General features: G+C 35.2%; 1 protein-coding gene across 3 annotated transcripts in view; it reads left to right on the top strand.

Annotated features, from left to right (window-relative positions):
- The window catches only part of ASCC3 (activating signal cointegrator 1 complex subunit 3), a 373037-nt gene that overhangs the window by 284097 nt on the left and 68863 nt on the right, over positions 1-20077 (top strand). For all 3 annotated transcript variants that reach the window (XM_086707498.1, XM_025925165.2, XM_086707497.1), the window contains exon 36: positions 153-287. In XM_086707498.1, the coding sequence (XP_086563624.1) occupies positions 153-287 (135 nt within the window). The remainder of the gene's footprint in view (positions 1-152; positions 288-20077) is intronic.

Genomic DNA, 20077 nt, shown 5'->3' with positions numbered 1-20077 from the left:
TTTTTAACAGTAGGGCTTTTGCTTCTCATGGTAACTAAACTTTTTAACAAAATTGTTGCAATGGCAACCTGCAGTAAGAACTATTAGTTTTATGAATGTATGTGTTTCTATTGTACTTTTTATTTGTCATTTTATCTTTCTTTTTGAAATAGGATAATCGGAGCATTGAACCTCTGACATATGGCCGCATTGCCTCTTACTACTACTTGAAGCACCAAACAGTTAAAATGTTCAAAGAGCGTTTGAAACCTGAATGTGGTACTGAAGAACTGCTTTCAATTCTGAGTGTAAGTTTCATGACATTATTACATTGCTTTTTAATACAAAGAGATTGTATCGTATATTATTTCATACATTCTCTTTTAATTTGGGTCTTAAATGGTTGCCATCCAGGGCCTCTAGAAATTTGGTAGAAATCATTTATGAAGTCTTTTCTTCTACCAGACAAGATCGCTACAGAGTAACATATTTGACCAAGTTTCCCATGTAATTTATTTTCCAAACTTGGATACTTCTGAAAATGGAATGAGTCACTGTTAATATGTAAGTCAGGATAATAGGTATATGCTAGGCTAGCAGTCAGGTGATCACCCTGTCCTTCAATATAATAACTTCTTTGAATTATAATTGAAAGCTTTTCTTATTGCTTATTGAGTCATTCTTCTTGAATTCATGATATTTCTGAGGTTTCTTTACATAAAAACACATGATTAAGTTCTCTTAGAATTAATGTCAGAAAAGCTGTTCAACTCCTTCCCCTTTCTCCTTGCAAAAAAAAATACAACTAGATTTATCACATGGTAAAAAAACAAAAAAACAAAAACAAAGGCATACTATATATGCATTTTTTGTTTTTGTTGAATTTAAATATAATAATTTCCCACAAAACTTTGTTAGCACATTAGTCAAGATATATGTTACAAAATTGGGGCGCCTGGGTGGCTCAGTCAGTTAAGCATCCTTCTTCAGTTCAGGTCATGATCTCGCAGTTCATGGGTTTGAGCCCCATGTCAGGCTCTGTGCTGTCAGCTCAGAGCCTGGAGTCTGCTTCTGATTCTGTGTCTCCCTCTCTCTTTGCCCCTCCCTCCCTCCCCCCCCCCCAGAAATAAATATTAAAAAAAAAAGATATATGCTACAAAGAATACCTTATGTCATCTTACCCCTCCAGTACATTGGTGTTGTTTTAAAGAGTTAAGAACCATTCGACTGTATAATGTCTCTAAGGTCCTTCTCTTATACATTCACTGATTCTGAGATAGTTCACTTATTAGCTTTTTTCTTCCTATTGCTTGTCATTCTCAATAGGCTTCAATATCCCATTCACAGTTTCCAATTTTTCAGTGTTTTTCCTTTGAGAAACTAGTGTGTGTTTGTGCAGCATAAGGCCACATACATTGAGTGAGTCAGGAAATAATTTGTTACTAAATGGATGGATCCTGTATTCATCAGTTTTCTGTTGTTTGCTCTATAGAAAAGAGTAGAGAATTAAAGTATACAAGGCAGCTATCAAAAAAAAAAAAAAAGTTTAGGAACACCTAGGTGGCTCAGTCAGTTGAGCATCTGACTCTTGATCTTGGAGCAAGTCACGATCTCACAGTTCATGAGTTCACACCCTTCTTTGGGCTCTGCACTGACAGCATGGAACCTGTGTAAGATTCTCTCTCCCTCCTTCTCTCTGCCCCTCCTCTGCTCCCTCCTTCCCTCTTCTCTAAATAAATAAATAAATAAACAAACTTTAAAAAGTTTATAAAATCAAAAATTCATTTCTGAAGGAAAAATAAAAAAAAATAAGAATTGTTTTTAGATTCCTAAGAATGAGGTTTTTATTATTTCCCAATTGGAGACTCATAAAAATAGGATTTATCTGGGTGGAAGACAGTAAAATAATGGTTAATTAATTTGGGCAAGCATCTTAAACTAGTATCTGTTAGATTTAAGAATATAATTTTCCTTTCATATTTACCTACTTGGTGTATTTACCTAATCTAATATTTTAAAAGTACAAGTCTACTTTGGGAACACATGTAATAACAGCTAACACCTTTGAGCACTTTTCATGTGCCAAGCACCACTGTAGGAACTTTACATTGATAAACACATTTAATCCTGACAACAATCACTAATTTGAGATTGATAATATCCCATTGGTTGCACAGCAAGTGAATAGTTTGCAGTCTAGCAACCAAGTGTGGGTTCTTAACCACTGTCCTATGCTGCTTCTCATGTCACACACACACACACACACACACACACACACACTGATGTGAAAGATACTGAGGTGGGGAGTGCATGTTAACTCTGGATGCACATTTTGCATAGTAACCCTTTATCAGATATATCATTTGCAAATATCTTCTCCCATTCCATAGGCTGCCTTTTAGTTCTGTTGATTGTTTCTTTTGATTTGCAGAGCTTTTTATCTTGATGAAATCCCAATAGTTCATTTTGCTTTTGTTTCCCTGGTCTCTGGAGACATGTCTAGTAAAAAGTTGCCGCAGCTGAGGTCAAAGAGGTTGCTGCCTATATTCTCCTCTAGAATTTTGCTTGTTTTCTGTCACACCTTTAGGTCTTTCAGTCATTCTGAATTTGTTTTTGTGTATGGTGTAAGAAAGTGGTCCAGTTTCGTTCTTCTGCATGTTGCTGTCCAGTTTTCCCAACACCATTTTTTGAAGAGACTTTTTCCCATTGGATATTGTTTCCTAATTTGTTGAAGATTAGTTGACCATAGAGTTGTGGGTCCATTTCTGGGTTTTCTATTCTGTTTCATCGATCTATGTGTCTGTTTTTTGTGTTATCATCATGCTGTCTTGGTGACCACAACTTTGTAATATAGCTCAAGGTCCAGAATTGTGATGCTTCTAGCTTTGCTTTGCCTTTCCAAGATTGCTTTGGCCATTCAGGGTCTTGTGGTTCCATACATACTTTAGGATTGTTTGTTCTAGCTCTGTGAAAGATGCTGGTGGCATTCTGATAGGGACTGCATTAAATATGTAGATTGCTTTTGGTAGTATAGACATTATAACAATATTTGTTCTAATCCATGAAGAAAAAGACTGGGGGCACCTGGGTGGCTCAGTCATTGAAGCCTCCAACTCTTGATTTCAGTTCAGGTCACAATCTCACGGTCCAGAGATCAAGCCCTGCAGCAAACTCAGCCTGGATCGTGCTTGGGATTCTCTCTCTCTGCCCCTCTCTCAGTTGTTCCCTCTCACTCTCTCTCAAAATAAATTAATTAATTAAAAAAAAATACTGGATGCACATTGTTTATAAAGGTTTGTGAAAACCATATGCCTGTTATACTGTGTATCCCCCTCTACCCCACTAAAAGAGACCCCAAAATATACCTAGTAAGAAAAGAATTAAACTGTTATCCTCTCCAGTCTTCTCTGAAATGGCATTGATCAGAATAAGAGGTCTGTCCACACCATTTCAGCAGCTTCTTTCTTTCCACTATTATACTGCCTAAAATCTGTTACCCTGATCTCCTGGTTTATTTTCATTAAAATAAAATCAACTCTTGTGATAACTAAACAAAACAAATCATCTGCAAATATATGTAAGACAAACTCAACAGTATATTTATATACATATTGTTTGGTATACCCCTTAATAATTGCCACAGCAACAGTAATGTAATCTCTTCATCCTGTGGTGTTTAGTCTAGCAAACTCAGCCTGTGCTAGAAAGCATCTAAATTTGTAGTATCTCAGTGAGACTGCTTTTTGAATAAGGACACTGAGGAATTAGAACTATAGGACTCACATTGACAAGATCTGCAGGTACCACTGTTTTGTTAATTTCTTGTCTAGGTATTCCGCTCCATTCACTGGAGAGCATACGTGTAACTAACAAAGAAACATTAAATAGTAAAGCAAGATTGTATTTGAAGTAATTACAGTGTAGTTTCTAGAATTCGTTCTTTCACTGAAAAGTGGGTTTTTTGGGGTTTTTTTTTGTTGCCACACTAAAGATTCCTAAATGACTCACATAGCCTCATTATCTTTACTCTCACCTCCCCAAATGCATATTAATCTCCTTGTGGTTTTGAAACAAGGAGAAAAAAGCAGCCAGACAGGAGCTATAGAGAACAGGATGATAAACACAACAGGGCAAAGAAAAGCAATATGAGTGTTGTTAGTGTTTCAAAGGCCTATTTTCATTATTGTTGTTTTTGTTATTAAAATACTTAATAATGTTACATTATATTTTTGAAAAAAGCAGTATTAGATATTCACTACCAGCATCTCCTTTTACAAAGATAGCCATTGATGTTTCTAAAGTCATCTTTAAACTTTTAAAAATTCATTTATTAATTATTGTTAAAAAGAATTTTAGTAGTCCAGTGATCATAACTGAAAAGCTTCTATTCTCTTATGTATTACTTTGAACTTACTCTAATACTTCATCAATTTGTCAGTGAATGAAGTTTTCTCATTATACCGTAGGTTACATAATGTATTGATTTTTGTTTTGTTTCCTTTGGTATTAATGGTAGTGTAGAAATTGTGTTCATTAAGATTTTCCTTGAGGTTTTCTAAATATGTTGCAATGTGATTGGTTATTCTTGGCACAGACAAAAAAAAAAAAAAAAAACACTAAAAGGTAACCAACCATAGAAGGAAAAAAGAATGTTGAGACACTGATTCATTTTCACCAGGCATTTAAAGATACATAAATCTATTATTTCTCTTCACTTAACATCAAACATAGTTTCAAATGATGATCTCCTGATCTTATGTATTCATGACAGATAACTGATAACTGTTTTAGTCCTTTTTTCCTTTAGAGAAGATATGTATTTAGAATCTCACAGTTAGCCATAGTTGTTTTTCCTTAAGTGAATTGCAATTCCTACTCTTTATCTAGTCATTGTTTATATCACTATCAACTTTTTTGAATTTCTTTTTAAGTAGAGATAAATTTTGTTGCCTTAATAATATTTACCAGAAAGTGTATTTTCTTTCAAAAGTAAAAGAGAAAGCATTTAATCAGGTCATTTCATGACCTGCTGCCTCGTATAGTGTTTTCGGCACTACAGACTTCCCTCTTGCAGTGTTCATAGGAGAAGATTGTCAGGTTTGGTAAAGAACAAAACAAAACTGGAAACCAATTTGACAATAAATTTCATATTAAAACAAAACAAAACAAACCCATAAAGTTCATTTATACCCTGTCGTCTAAATTCTATTTTGTTGTTGTTGTTCTTGTTCTTTTCTTCTATCCATATAATGGTTGGGGTCAGACCTGTATTTTTCAGAATGGTATTATATTGACAGTTTCACCCTTTTGACCAAAGAATGGAGGAAACAGGAAATTTCTGAGTTTAAAGATGAAAACTGAACTCTTTCAGATATTAAAGAGCCAAGCTAAATGAAATTGTCTTAACAAATATCTTAAGCATAAAATGAAGTATGCATAATTTGTTTATTTTATCCGTAACATCTTACTCTCTCATTGGTCCATATTAAATTCTCTCAGTCATATTTCTATCCACAGATCATATATTGATTCTTTAAAAAATTTTTATTTTGTACCTAGAATGTGTGAGGCTCTTTATAAGGGCAGGAGATAGAACATTACTGACAAACGTATATGTGTGTGTGTGTGTGTGTGTGTGTGTGTGTGTGTGTGTGTGAGAGAGAGAGAGAGAGAGAGAGAGAGAGAGAGAGAGAGAAGAGAGAGAGAGAGAGAGAGAGAGAGAGAGAATATTAACACATAAACTATGGACCATGGTAATAAACTATGAAAGATACTTGGGTGTTGCTACTCACTGAGGTCATCAGGTCAGTGTGATGCTCTAAGAATGAGCAAAATGTTGCTCATCGTCCAAGAGTCTCTAAAAACAGAACAGGATAGAGTATATTCCTTCATGTTAATCATTCCTATGCTGTATATTTGCTATATATATTTTTCCTGGTCCCACATCACAAAAACATCATGGAGCAAGTTTGGGCCCAAGTGAGTACTCAAATGATGGAAGATATGTGATTAGGACATTTCAGTTTAGAAAGGCAAAGGCTTTGAATCCGTGTAACTGAAATTACAATTGTGAACTGTATGAACAGAAGCCCTCTTTAGATCAATAATAACACAGTAACTTTTTCAATTAGAAGTTCTGTCTTGGCCCACTAGATACTTGGAATATATTTTTTCCTCAGAATATAATGAGGAGTTTTGTTTTTTTTTTTAACATGGCAGTGTGCTAAACTTTCAGATACTAATTCCTATTGGTTATTACTTCATTATATATAAGCCCTTGTTTCAGTCAACACTGAAGAGGCAAGTACACTTCCACTAATGTTGTTTTGTTGTTGTTGTTGTTTTTCTTAGTAACACCTCTTTTGAGACTTCTGTTTCCACTTCCTTGTCTTCCTAAGAAATTAAAATGTTTCTAAGCTTACATTTTTAGGTGTCATTATCTTTAAATGATAAATATTCTAGGTGTAAGGCCAAAGATTGTACTGAGACTATTTCTTTTCACTAGTCTTATTCTATAATAGTAAACCATTTATTTAAATTTTGTCTTTCCAATACACCCATTAAAAAACAGTATTGCCTTTTATTGAGCACCTACTACATGCCAGGCATTTTATATACATTATTTGTAGTCATCAAACAGTGCTTTGTGGTAAATGTTAACTTACAGATAATGAAATTGAAATTTAATGAGGTTAAGTTTTTCCAGGTTCTATAGAAAGTAGCTCTTTAGAACTCTTTCCCTATACCTTACTTCCTCTCCTAGACATAGTTTATCCTCATCCAGTGTTTTTAATTTCAAGTGTAAAAAATTTTTGAAGCATTAAATTTTGAAGCATTAAATTATAAGGGTATATACTTTTAAAGTCAATTAAGAAGCAGAGTTACTTTTAAAATTATGTGTGGCCTTTTAACTTAGAATTATAGGTGTTAAATGCAGATGTTAATTACTGTGCCAAAATAATTATTTCAGTATCCCTTATTGAAAACACATATTTTAAGTTTTAAACGATATGATGCTGTTTGGAAAGTTTAGATATTTTGTAAACACTCTTGCCAAGTTTTTTTTAACACCATGAATTAATAAGCTTCATAATTAAGGCAGCTGCTTCACACTTCTATTGTTAACCAGTGACATTACATCTGTCTTGCTCCATTGATGCCCTCCTCCTACTTATTGAAGCATTTAGCAGTTTTGGCAACAGGGATTACATGGCATGGAGTAAGTAGTCTAATTAGATATAAGTGAAAATCCAGAGGGAAAAGGACATTTAAAAAGTAATTTAAAGAATCTCTTAATGATGTTGGCACCGAAAGCCCAAGTCTAGAGTAGAAAAACAAGGTCATGATTTGATATGTTCAGTGGACTTTCAGGAGGTAGCCTATTTTAAAACCATAATAGAAATGAAAAGATTTCAAAGTTAGGGAAAATTTATTTGAACAGATTTACGAATATGCTTGCCATAGTATTAATAGCTTTGAAAGAAAGCAGAATATGCCCCAAATGTATCCTGTGTCTAGAATTTTCAATAAATTTTTTTTAAAGATACACTCAGTTGTTATGGTTCTTGTGACTACAGAGAAACATGAGATTATATATCAAATATCCAATCTGAAAAGTTGTGAAATTCTTTTTTTTCCACAGAGCCTTGGATATTAACTAAAAGTGTGGATTTCATGTATTAGTATAAAATAGAACCATTCCAAATTTAGAAAAGTACCAGAGCAATAAGATTTTTATATATCAATAAATTTCCAGGTTTGGCAGGTCTCTGTACTGCTGTCTTTAAAAGCACACAGATTCTTTGCCTATATATAGAATATTTTTAGTAATATAGCATTTTTAATGTTTGAATTTTGTCCTGTTTGGGTACAACTACAAATCTTTTAGTAGAAAATTGCAGATATATCTTTCTCAAACATGTAATTGGAAGAATAAGAAATATTTTTTTAAAGAAGAGAGAAATTTAAGACAAAATAAATGAAAAGGCCAAGCCAGATATGAATAGCATTAGTAGGGGACCCAGCATGTAAAATTAAAGAGTTCATTAAAGGAAGAATGAAAGGAAGGAGAGGTTAACTGAGTAACAGTGAACACCACCAACCTCGTGGCCTTCCATTTCCAAATAACCTCCTGACAATTGCAGAATCCCATCTGCTTCTCTTTATCTTCCTGGTGGGGAAACCTAATGGGATATCTTCCAGGGTTTGTGAGGAGAGCTTCCCTAACCCTCAGGCTGGGGAGCTGCCTGGCATCTTTTAGAGAGGCACAGATGGCAAATGTCTTGAAAAAAGTTATCTTTCTACTCTTGTTCTCTTTCCCTTGAGACTTTCCCTCTTCTCCATTATTTCTCCGTTTCTTCCTAGCTTTCTGTATGTATAAGCTGTCCTCAGCACAGAGAAAAGTGAAACATTTTCCTGGGAAAAGACCTCAGTCTCAAATATATCTCCTGTGCTTGAATAGGTTACCTTAAAGATTTTTAAGCTGACTATGTTCTGATGAGGGTAAAATGAATTTATGATATTACCTGAAATTTGTCCTGTTTTAAATTTTTTTTTTTTTTAATTTTTGGCTTCCTAAAATGCCCTACAGAATGACAGCTGGCAAGTATTAGGAATCTAATCATTGATGATTAAGTACAGTTTTTAATTAAGAAATTATTTTTAGGGGCACCCAGGTAGCTCAGTCAGTTAACCATCTGACTTCGGCTCAGGTCATGATCTCACAGTTCATGGATTCAAGCCCCGCATCAGGCTCTGTGCTGATAGCTCAGAGCCTGTAGCCTGCTTCAGATTCTGTGTCTCCCTCTCTCTCTGCCTCTCCCCCACTTGTGTTCTGACACTCTCACTCTCTCTCTCTCTCTCTCTCTCTCTCTCTCTCTCTCTCAAATGAACATTCAAAAAATTTTAATAAGAAATTATTTTAGATATCAAAATATGAATAGCTTTAATATTTCTTTCATTATCACCTAGTTTAACTTTCTCATTTTTTGAAGAACAAAGACCCAGTCTTGCACAAGATGAATACAATCAGTATTGAAAAACAATATAAAAACCCAATTCCTAATAGGAAAAGGGTTAAGTTGATATTAGAATTCGTATCTCCCACCCACCTTTTAAATGCCTTTTTTACCCTTTTGCTATTTTATACTTTTCTTTTTCCCCTGCTTGCATCTCATTTTCCCCTTTTATTTAAACTTACAGAGTACAAATGTACTTACATGAACAGATACACATTAACTTTCTCAGCCTAAGCTATCTATAAAAATATTTTGACTTGTCAACATTTGTCAAGATTTGCTAAGTACTGTATCCAGTATTCAGTGTACTTTGGGGAATACCAAAGAAATAGAAGACAGACCCCTATCTTTTAAGAAGACTTGTTCTAGAGCCCGTAGAGCCTAATGAAAAGAAAAGGATAGGCTTATGCTGAATTCATGTCTCTTTGTCTGTTGCTGCTTAATATGGCTTTGCCTGTGCATGAGAAGTATTTAGTCCTACTTATGACATTCAGGGTAGCAGAACTGCTGACATTGTTCTCCCCAAAAGTCAGAGTTACTAGCCTGCTCTATGTTTGGAAGTTATGTAAGTCATGGGGTATATATAAGTATTTGCAAAGGGAATCTACATTTAGACATTTTTAAATTACAAGTATATTCTTGGATGGTGTCATATAAATTAAGTTATATTTATAAAACTCCAGGGTAGTTTGCTTTTCAGGGAACCCTACCATGAGTCATTTGGCAAAGGAAATCATCATTAATTTTGTTTTGAAAATATTTTGTTTATCATTGGTAAACAAAAACTGCTTAACTTAATATCAGACATCATAACTGTTTAGAATTGTCAATACACATACTATCACATTAAGGAAATTAAAAAAAAAAACATTGAAAAGTATGAGCTTCCTGGAATAAAATCTCTTCCCTAAATTCTAACCATTTGTCACTTCATTCTATGAGTAAACAGAACATTGTTTAAACTTTAAAAATAAGTGGAAAATAAGTGGAAACTTTAACATTGGATAAAATATTTTGAAATATAGTTTTCACATGCCAGAAATTAGTTTCTGCTTAAAATGTTTCTAATTTTATCCCAATAAAGTTTTAGTACTCTAAAATTTTTGTTAGGGTCCTATTGTCCTAGCAGGTGAAACAGCTCAGAAATCAATACTAGCTCCTTCCTCAATTAATAACAGTGATCAGAAGTATTCATGGTTCCTGTCCTAAATATCTTCCCAGTACCAATAATGCCAAAACATTGTTTCAGCTAAAAATATATTATACTGCCTTTTATTCTCACAGAGCTGCCAAGTAGGTAAATAAGTGTGATTATTTCCAATGCTTAAAGCCAACTCAATGTATTTCAGCATCACTTCTGTATAACAGGACAAAAGAAAAACTAAACATCCTAATTTCTTTTCCAGCCCCCAGTTGGTATAATCAGAGTCTACAATATTACATTATTTTAGAAACAGGGAATTTTCAAAGGAAAAAAAATAATCATAAACTTATTCCTTGGACCTTTTAGATAAACATGCCAAGCTTTTTCATTATGTAATAATGTAAAAAACAACAACAACAATAGAATCACTATGTGATTAAAAATACATATTTTTAAAAAGCTGTAACACAATTTGGGATAAAGCTTTTATAAATTCTCTATTGTAAAGTGGATTAAAGTATACCTTTCTGGGGGCGCCTGGGTGGCGCAGTCGGTTAAGCGTCCGACTTCAGCCAGGTCACGATCTCGCGGTCCGTGAGTTCGAGCCCCGCGTCAGGCTCTGGGCTGATGGCTCGGAGCCTGGAGCCTGTTTCCGATTCTATGTCTTCCTCTCTCTCTGCCCCTCCCCCGTTCATGCTCTGTCTCTCTCTGTCCCAAAATAAATAAAAAACGTTGAAAAAAAAAATTTTTTTTTTAAAAAGTATACCTTTCTTTTCTTTCTTTCTTTCTTTCTTTCTTTCTTTCTTTCTTTCTTTCTTTCTTTCTTTCATTTATTTGTTTATTTATATTTAAATTCAAGTTAGTTAATGTAAAGTACAATCTTGGCTTCAGGAGTAGAACCCAGTGATTCATCTCCTACCTATGACGCTGAGTGTTCATTCTGAAAAGTGCCCTCCTTAAGGCCCATTGCCCATTTAACCCATCTCCCCACTCCCACCCCCCTCTCCAGCAACCCTTCAGTTTGTTCTCTGTATTTAAGAGTCTCTTATGGTTTGCCTCCCTCTCTATTTTTACCTTATATATGTTTAAAAACAAGTCATTTTATGTAGCCATCTCCTTGGTTTATCGAATCTTGTTTTACAAATAATACTACGTTTAGGGGGCTTTTAATGAAAACAATACAATTACCCTTCCTTAATTTGTTGTTATTACTGGCTATATTTCTTCATACTTAATAAAAAAAATTTTTGACGTTTACTTATTATTGAAAGACAGAGAGAGTCAGAGCATGAGCAAGGGAGGGGCAGAGGGAGAGGGAGACACAGATCCAAAGCAAGCCCCAGGCTCCGAGCTGTCAGCACAGAGCTCGATGTGGGGCTCCAACTCACAAACCGCGAGATCATGACCTGAGCCGAAGTCAGACGCTTAACCAACTGAGCCACCCAGGTGCCCCTCTTTACACTTAATAAATAACATTGTTTACCCACTTTATTGGTTGTTATCAGGCCACCACCAGCCATCATATATTAGCCATTATTTAGTCTATATGGAGATTTATATCTCCTGATTATTTTCTCACAAGACAGTTTCTGATCCATTAATCCTTCTAAGTAATTCTTTGTATAGTCCTTCTGTTTAAAAGGAAACAGCCAATAGTCCAAGTACAGAATGATTCATAACTATGACTTTTTAATAACACCACTATAGGCACCTCATGGAATTATTGGAAGATTAAATTAGTTAATATAGGTAAAGCACAGAACAGTCCTTTGCTTATTCACAGTACTCAGTAAACATAAGCTATTATTGTATTTAGTAATAATATTTGTTATGTACAGACTATGCTCCAGGCATGGAGAACATAGCAGTAGACTAGGCTGATGAAGTTCCAGTACTCATAGACCTTATATTCGTAGTGGTAAACATGCTTCTTGGTAAACAAGTAAATAAACATGTAATATAGCAAAGTGGATCTAAATGAGGTTTTTTAAAACTAAGGCAAGTGTCTAGAGGTAACTAGAGAAGGCTGCTCTAGATAGGACAGTTAAGGGAAGCTTTCCTGAGGAGATATCTGAACAGAGAACTGAGTGACATGAAGGACCAACTCATAAGAAAGCCTTGGGGAAGAAATTCTAAGCAGAAGGAATAGCATATGCACAGGTCATGAAGCAGGACTCATTTGCCACATTCAGAGAACATCAGGGAAGCCAGTGGGGATGAAGTGGAGCAAGCTTTGGGGAAGCATGGCACCCAAGGGCTAGGTCATCTGTGGTCTTGCAGAGCTTGGATTTTGTCGTAATGTTCAGAGAAGCCATTGAGGGGTTTTGATCAAAAGAGTGATATGATATTTTTTGCTCTGAAACCTCTCTGGCCACTTAGGAGAGAAATGATTTTTACAGAAAGTCAAGAAGAGAAAAAATGGCTTGGATAGAATGGTGAGAGTTGAAATGATGAATAGTGGTTAGACTCAGGATGTTTTGAAAATAGAACCAACAGAAATTGATGGATTAATTATAAGTAAACAGAGGAAATAAAGATGATGCTAGGTTTTTGGCCTGAACAACTCGGTGAAGAGAATACCATTTACTGAGGTGAAGAAGACTGAGTAAAAAGTGGTGTCTGTGTTTATTTGGCAGGGGCGGGGAGGGGGGGTTGCTGGTAACTGGCATATGGATGGTATTCAGAATTTCAGCCATGGGGTTGGTTGAATCTGGGTGGGATGAGTATTAAAAAGTCTGTGGGCTAGAGAGTATAATGCTAAGCGAAAGAAGCCAAACAGAGAAGGACAAATACCATATGATCTCACTCAAGTGAAATTTAAAAAACAAAACAAATGAACAATGGAGGGGGAGACAAACCAAGAAACAGACTCTTAACTATTGAGAACAAACTAATGGTTACTAGAGGGAGGCGGGTGGGGGATGGGTGACATAAAGGATGAAGATTAAGGTGTGCATCTGTGATGAGTACCGGGGGATGTATGGAAGTGTTGAGTCACTGTATGGTACACCTGAAGCTAATCTAACACTGTGTGTCAACTATACTAGAATTCAAGTTTTTTTTTTAAAAGGGAGAAGAGGTCTGAGGATTGAACTGTGGGAACTTGGCATGTTGAGGTTGAGGAGAAAGAGGAGAAGGTGGGTCAGCAAAGACAACTGAGAACATGGGATGACAAGTGGAAAGAAAGGCTTCAGGAGAGTGCACTGTCCTGGAAGCCAAAAGGGGAGAAAGGATCTCAAGAAGAGATGGTGTTTAACTGAGTTAAAGATGGTTGATACGGAGGGGCGCCTGGGTGACTCAGTTGAGCATCCGACTACAGCTCAGGTCATGATCTCATGGTTTGTGGGTTCCAGCCCCATATCGGGCTCTGTGCTGACAGATCAGAGCCTTGAGCCTGCTTCAGATTCTGTGTCTCCTTCTCTCTCTGCCCTTCCCCCATTCACATTCTCTCTCTCTCTCTCTCTCTCTCTCTCTCTCTCTCTCTCTCTCTCTCTCAAAAATAAACATTTAAAAAAATGTTTAAAAAAAGATTGTTGATACAGAGTGGACAAGAGACTGTTCCCTGAACTTGATAAGATAAAGATCCTAGATGCACTATACGCTAACTTAGGTGTAAATTAAAAAGTAAATAAATAAGTAAATAATCCTAGATGTCTTTAATGAGTAATTTCAACGGAATGATAGGAGGCAAACACCTTATTTTATTTCAAAGGACTCAAGAGAGAACTGAGTTTTAAGAAAGTAGGGACAGCAAATATAGCTCATTCTTACTTGGTGCTGGTGGAGGGGAGGAATATAAAATCAATTTCTTTTTTTCTTCTCTTTAATTTATTTTAGAGAGAGCGTGTGAGTGGGGTAGAGGGAGAGAAAGAAAGTGAATCTCAAGCAGGCGTGGAGCCCAACACAGGGCTTCATCCCTCTACCCTGGGATCATGACCTGAGCTGAAATCAAGAGTCAGATGTTCAACTGACTGAGCCACCCAGGCACCCCCCTCCTTTTTAAAATTTAAGATCTAGCATATTTGTATGCGGATAAAAATGATCCTAGAGCGAGGTAAAAAATTATGTTACCGGAAAGAGCTCAATCCTTAAAACAAAAGGGAAATAAGAATCAATGGAAATAAGTGGAAAAATTGGACTTAGGTAGTAGAGCAAATTAATCCATTGTAATGGGAGAAAAGACAGAGTATTGGAGTATAGATGTAAGGAAGTTGGTGGGTAGTAGGATAATGAGGAAATTACCCTTGTGTTTGCTTTAGTTTTTTATAAACTAAAAAGCTGAGGCCATCAGTTGAAACTGAGGAAGTGGGGAAAGACCTGTAAATGTGGGCAGAGGCCATTAATAGACAAAGGGGCCAAAGTGTGGTGGAGTGACTATGGTGTTTGCATTTAGGAAACATGGGTTCAAATCTCAGCATGGCCATTTTAACCTCTTTGTGTTAAATGACAGATCATTTAATCTCTTAATCTCAGTTTCCTTACTCATTAAAAAATGTTCAATCACACCTGCCCTACTTATCATTACAGGATTAGTGTGAAGGTCTAATAAGGTAAAAGATACATGTCCAAACATATCTGACCTTGATCTAGGTAGAATGTTTTGTTTGGTGCTATGTTTTACTTTATGTTTCTTATTTGTGTTTTGCTTTTGTTTTGTATTTACAACTGTCATACTATAGATACCTTTACATGTTTTAAGGGTTCAGAATACTTGGTCTCTATCAGAAGGGCTGGCCTTATGGGATTCACTAGGAAACTTTTTATTTCATTATTAATATTTGGAGCAATAAAGAAGAGTACAGTCTTATTTCTCTTAATGATCTTACGTACAACTTTGCCCTTACCCTACTATGTAGTTAGTGAATTTTAGCTTTGCTTTTTTAAAAGAACATATGGTAACTCCATTTGCAAGACCTTTGTTTTCTTGATGACAGCGTCATTTTCTGAGTTTTCTCTTGCCCCTACTCCCCTACCTCCCTTGTTCCTTATTCCTTTCTCTCCAGGTTAGTATTTTACTAGAGGCCATGGCTCTGGGTTTTAGTGTACCACAGGGGAGTGACAAAGTCTGTAAAAGTAATGATTCCCCACTGCCACATCATCCTACCTCCAAATAAAAAAGCACTACGATTCTTTAATGAGACATTACCCTGGCTTCCAGACCAATGTCCGTGCTGCTAAGAGTGCTCATCTATTTATAGTTGTTAAAAAAAAATCACTTAGTAATTAAAAGAATTCATAAAGTAATTATGACTTGTAATAGTGATTATGGCCGGGTGATTACTCCTTCACTAAGATGCTTTGCAAATGGATTAGCACTTCTTTGAATTAGGAACTTGGGCTTGAAATCTATGAGGAAGCTATATTAATAAGAAAAATGTTCTTTCTTTTGGGACTAAGCAGAAAGCTGTAAAACAGCCAGGAAGCCACTGGGATCCTGGCTGAGAAGAAAAATCAGGCGAATCAAATTGGTCATGTTATTAAGCATATATTCATCTGGAACAATTCTCTTCATTCATTTGCAGTTAAAGCTCTGGTCAATTTAATCTAGTTCATTAGTGATGCCAACTCTAAAATGGGCAGTGATATTTAATAGTTTCTCTTCTTGAATAAGGCAAATATTATATTATTTAATCTGATATTTGAGGAAGGAGAACCATATTTAAAGTCTAGGTATTTCCAAAATATAGGTTTTCAAAACTAACACTTTTGATATACAAATAGACAAAGCACTACCTCATATCATTTTCTGGTGAGGAAATAAATGTCCATTCTTTCTATTACTCTGAACTTTTTAAATCTCTCCCTTCCTTTACTCTTCCTGTACAGTTGTTCTTTGCCTCCTTTACTCATTATACTTTCTCTTGTCCTTTATTTTCTCTTATTGGAAGCTTGTTCTATATCTACTACTATCCTACAGATATTCTTAAACACACATCTTCAACAGTTCCAGCAAGTATTTATTTAGCACCTACCATATTAGATACAAGAAGGCAGTAGTTAAGATATGATCCCTGCCTTTAGGAAGGGAACTGCCTTATATCTAAGAAATAATTATATTTTGATATTACCTACTTTGAAAGCATAAGGTGGGCGTGCATGAGTGGCTCAGTTGGTTAAGCATCTGACTCCGGCTCAGGTCTTGATCTCAGAGTTCATGAGTTCGAGCCCCACACTGGGCTCCACAGTAACCGTGCGGAGCCTGCTTGGGATTCTCTCTCCCTCTCTCTCTGCCTCTCCCCAACATTCACTCACTCTCTCTCTCTCAAAATAAATAAAAAGAAAGAAAGTGTAAGTTGTACTAGCATGTCTAGAGTACGATGGAAGTCTAGTTATTTAGAACATGAGCTTTGGAGTCACACAGACATGACTTCACCATTGTCTAAATATATGATCTTGGGTTAATCACTTAATCTGTCCAAGCTTCATGCTTCTCTGTAAAATAAAGGAGAAGATTAAATAAAATAACGTGTGTAAAGCCTCAGTACATTGCCTACCATATGGTATTTGAATTCTTTGAATCAGGAACTTTAGTCACTCACCTCTGTTATTAGTTTTCATTAATATTTTAATGTTGATAACAAGCACTAGTAGTTGATATATTATAATTTATATAAAGTCATATCTACGTATGACAGATGCCATCAACCTCTTCTATTCAAAAAAATTTTACAAGGTAAATTCAGATTCATTCCTATGCCATGCAAGATTGCTGAGTCTGGCCGCAGTGTAGGTCGGAGTGAGAATAGCCTCCAGTCTTCAACTACTCTTCTCCTTTTGCTTCTCTTTGAAGCCCATGCTATTCCATGTGCCAACAATGCTTCCTTCCCCACCGCAGCCAGGACAATTTTCACACATTGGCCAACACCCATCTTGCTTATTTGTGTGAAGCTCTAACCAAATAAAAAGAAAACAGCATAAAATCATTGGTTAAGGGATGATTTATTCAACAAGTATTGTTGGGTAAATTGTATAACAATTTGGAATGATATTCAACTTAGATTCTAATTTCATAGCGTATATTAGAATAAATTTCAGTCAGATTAAGGATTAAAGCCAAGAATAATGTTAAAATACCAAATAGATTCAGGGGAACAAGCACAAAAAGCATAAAGGAATTGAAGAAATTGCAAAAGGAAATGGATGGATTTGCCTACCTAAATGTATAAAATATATGAATATCTGTAAAATTTTAAAAATATTAGTATTTGTGAAAATTACGATAGACAAGAGTAATAAATTTTAATTTTTTAATAAAATAATTGAAAAGAAAACCATGACTCCAATGATAAAAATGAAAAGAAAGCGTTAAATTAAATTTATAGAGGAAGAAATTTATTTTGTTTTTATTTTTTTTTGAATGTTTATTTCTGAGAGGGAGACACTGTGAGTGGGGGAGGGGCAGAGAGCGAGAGGGAGACACAGAATCCCAAGCAGGCTCCAGGCTCTGAGCCGCCTGCACAGAGCCTGACGCAGGGCTCCAACTCGTGAACCACAAGATCATGACCTGAGCTGAAGTTGGACGATTAACCGACTGAGCCCAGGCACCCCGGAAGAAATTCATTTTTAACAGATATTAAAAACACCCTTCAACCCTCTCAGTAATCAAGGAAGTATGAATTAAAACAGAAAATGGCAGTCATTTAGCCTATTAAATTGTTTGGAAATTCAAAAAGGATATTATTCGTTGATGGTGAGAGTGCTGTCAGTTTTGCCCTTCCTGACACTGATAAACAGAGTTTTCATTGACTCAGCCTTTCTAGAAAGAAATTTGATAATGTCTATCAGTTTGTTTGTTTTTTTTAAATCCCTTTAAGAATTTTCTGCTCCCTGCTGTTGTGAGTCTATCTCTAGGAATCTGCCCTGAAGAAATAAGTTTTTTGTCAATATCTATGTACACAGATGTTCATCATGGAGTTATTTATAATACAAAAAAAAAAAAAAAAAAAAACCTGGGAAACTTTTCTAAAAAGACCAAAAATATCTCTTTTAAGAATAAATCATTTATAGTCACTTAAACATAAACTTAAGTTTTTGAAAGAGAATTAACACAGTTTTTTTTTATTCTGATTTGTTTTTACATACCCCTGTGTGTGCATTCTAGTATTGAGATATTTACACTTGCCTTGTCAGAAAATAGGTCATTTACTAATTAGCTGAATAGTTTTGAAAAAGTCTTGCCAAGAAAAAAGATCTAACTAGTGATGAATAATTCTTAGCAAACTGCAGTCTTCCCACTGTGAGAAAGACCAAAAGGAATGTTTTTATGCTGAGCCATTATACATATGGCAGAAGCCTAGAAGAATTTTTTCTCCAGTGATGCATTATAAGCTGAATATCTTTTGATTTCTCAACTCAAAGAAATGGATGTGCCCCACTCTTCTCATGCTTACATGTATTCTGAAAAATTTTGTTGTTACTACCAAATAAAATGCATAAATATAGTCTTTATTACAGTAGTAGTATTCATACCATCTGCATTTTATTTTAACATTACATTCTCCAAAAAAAAGGACTCTGCTCATTTTACAATCTTTTCCAGCTGACAGTCCAGTAGAATATAAGCATGTCTTAGCAATTTGATTATGTCAGAAAGTTAGAACTCACTTTGCTTAAAAAAACAAAAAACCACAAAAACAAAAAACTGGGAGGTAAGAGGGATTTCCAAGTGTCATGTTCCTCACATACATAAAATTCTACATGTTCTGTTCTGTTATTCACTATTTCGTATGTAATTCAAAGGAATAATGCAGTTTGGCAGAAGCCCTGTAGCCTCAGTTCTAAAGTATTTCCATTGGCAAAGGAAAATTTTCCATATATACTGCTTTAAGTTATTAGATTTAGGTCCTTAAGACCATCTTTGTAGGTGTTTTCTGTCATTTATTAAACAGTGTTAACAAATTTGTAAGACAAATACCAAACAGGTGTCTTGTACTGACATATGAACAAATAAACAGTCTTGCAGAACCAGTGACTATGCTGGCAGCATATAGCTCTGCTGGGCAAGAAGCACAGAAAGGGTTGTAACCTTGAACTTCTTTTACTGTTTTCATCAGTGAAGGAGAAAGAGAAGTGAGAGAGGAAAAAATCAGTAAGACATTAGAGTAACCAGTGAAAACAATGAAGATCAGAGGGAAAGTGATGTGGGTAATACTAGATTAGAACTTAAAAGCAGAGTGGGTTGTTGTTGTTCACTGGAAGTATGATATGATGATTATTTAAAATCTCTTTCTAAATATAATTTCTAAATATATATCATACCGATTTCAGAATTCAAAAGAACTTAAATACTATTAAATATTCTTAGAACTGTGCTGAAAAAAAATTTTTCTTTGACGATTGAGAAGACCCATAAAGATACTTTAGAGTCCTGAAGCTATCATTATAAACTTCAGTCATCAATACATTATGGACATATTAAAGTGCTAGGGAGTTCACTAATAATTAGAATCCAGTCAAACTCAAAATTGCTATTGGTAAACCATAAGCAATGATTCTTTCCTTTTTGGAGAAGACAAAAGTCCACAGATACTTATTACATCAGTGTGTCAGTAAAATAAAACTAAGTGAAATTGAAGGCCACAGATCCTTTATGTAACACTTGCTTAGAAACTGATTAAACAGGCTTACTTTTGGAAACAAGTAGTTGGTTGCTGTATCTGAGAACCTGGCAATGCATATATGCCTAATGTAATGTCATACTGTGCTCTAAAAGTTTAATTTCAAGTTAATTGTCCCATATGAATACCAAATTTAAGAGCTACACTTTTCTTGCCATTTGCGATAACATGGGTGGACCTAGAGGGCATTATGCTAAGTGAAATAAGTCAGACAGAAAGACAAATACCATATGATTTCACTTATATGTGGAATCTAAAAATAGCCAAAGCAGAAACAGACTCATAGATACAGAAAACAAACTGTTGGTTAACAGAGGGTG

This window comes from Puma concolor, chromosome B2, assembly GCF_028749965.1.
Source record: "Puma concolor isolate L17-30 chromosome B2, mPumCon1.1.hap2, whole genome shotgun sequence".
NCBI lineage: Eukaryota > Metazoa > Chordata > Mammalia > Carnivora > Felidae > Puma > Puma concolor.
This window is presented reverse-complemented; position numbering and strand designations above follow the sequence as displayed.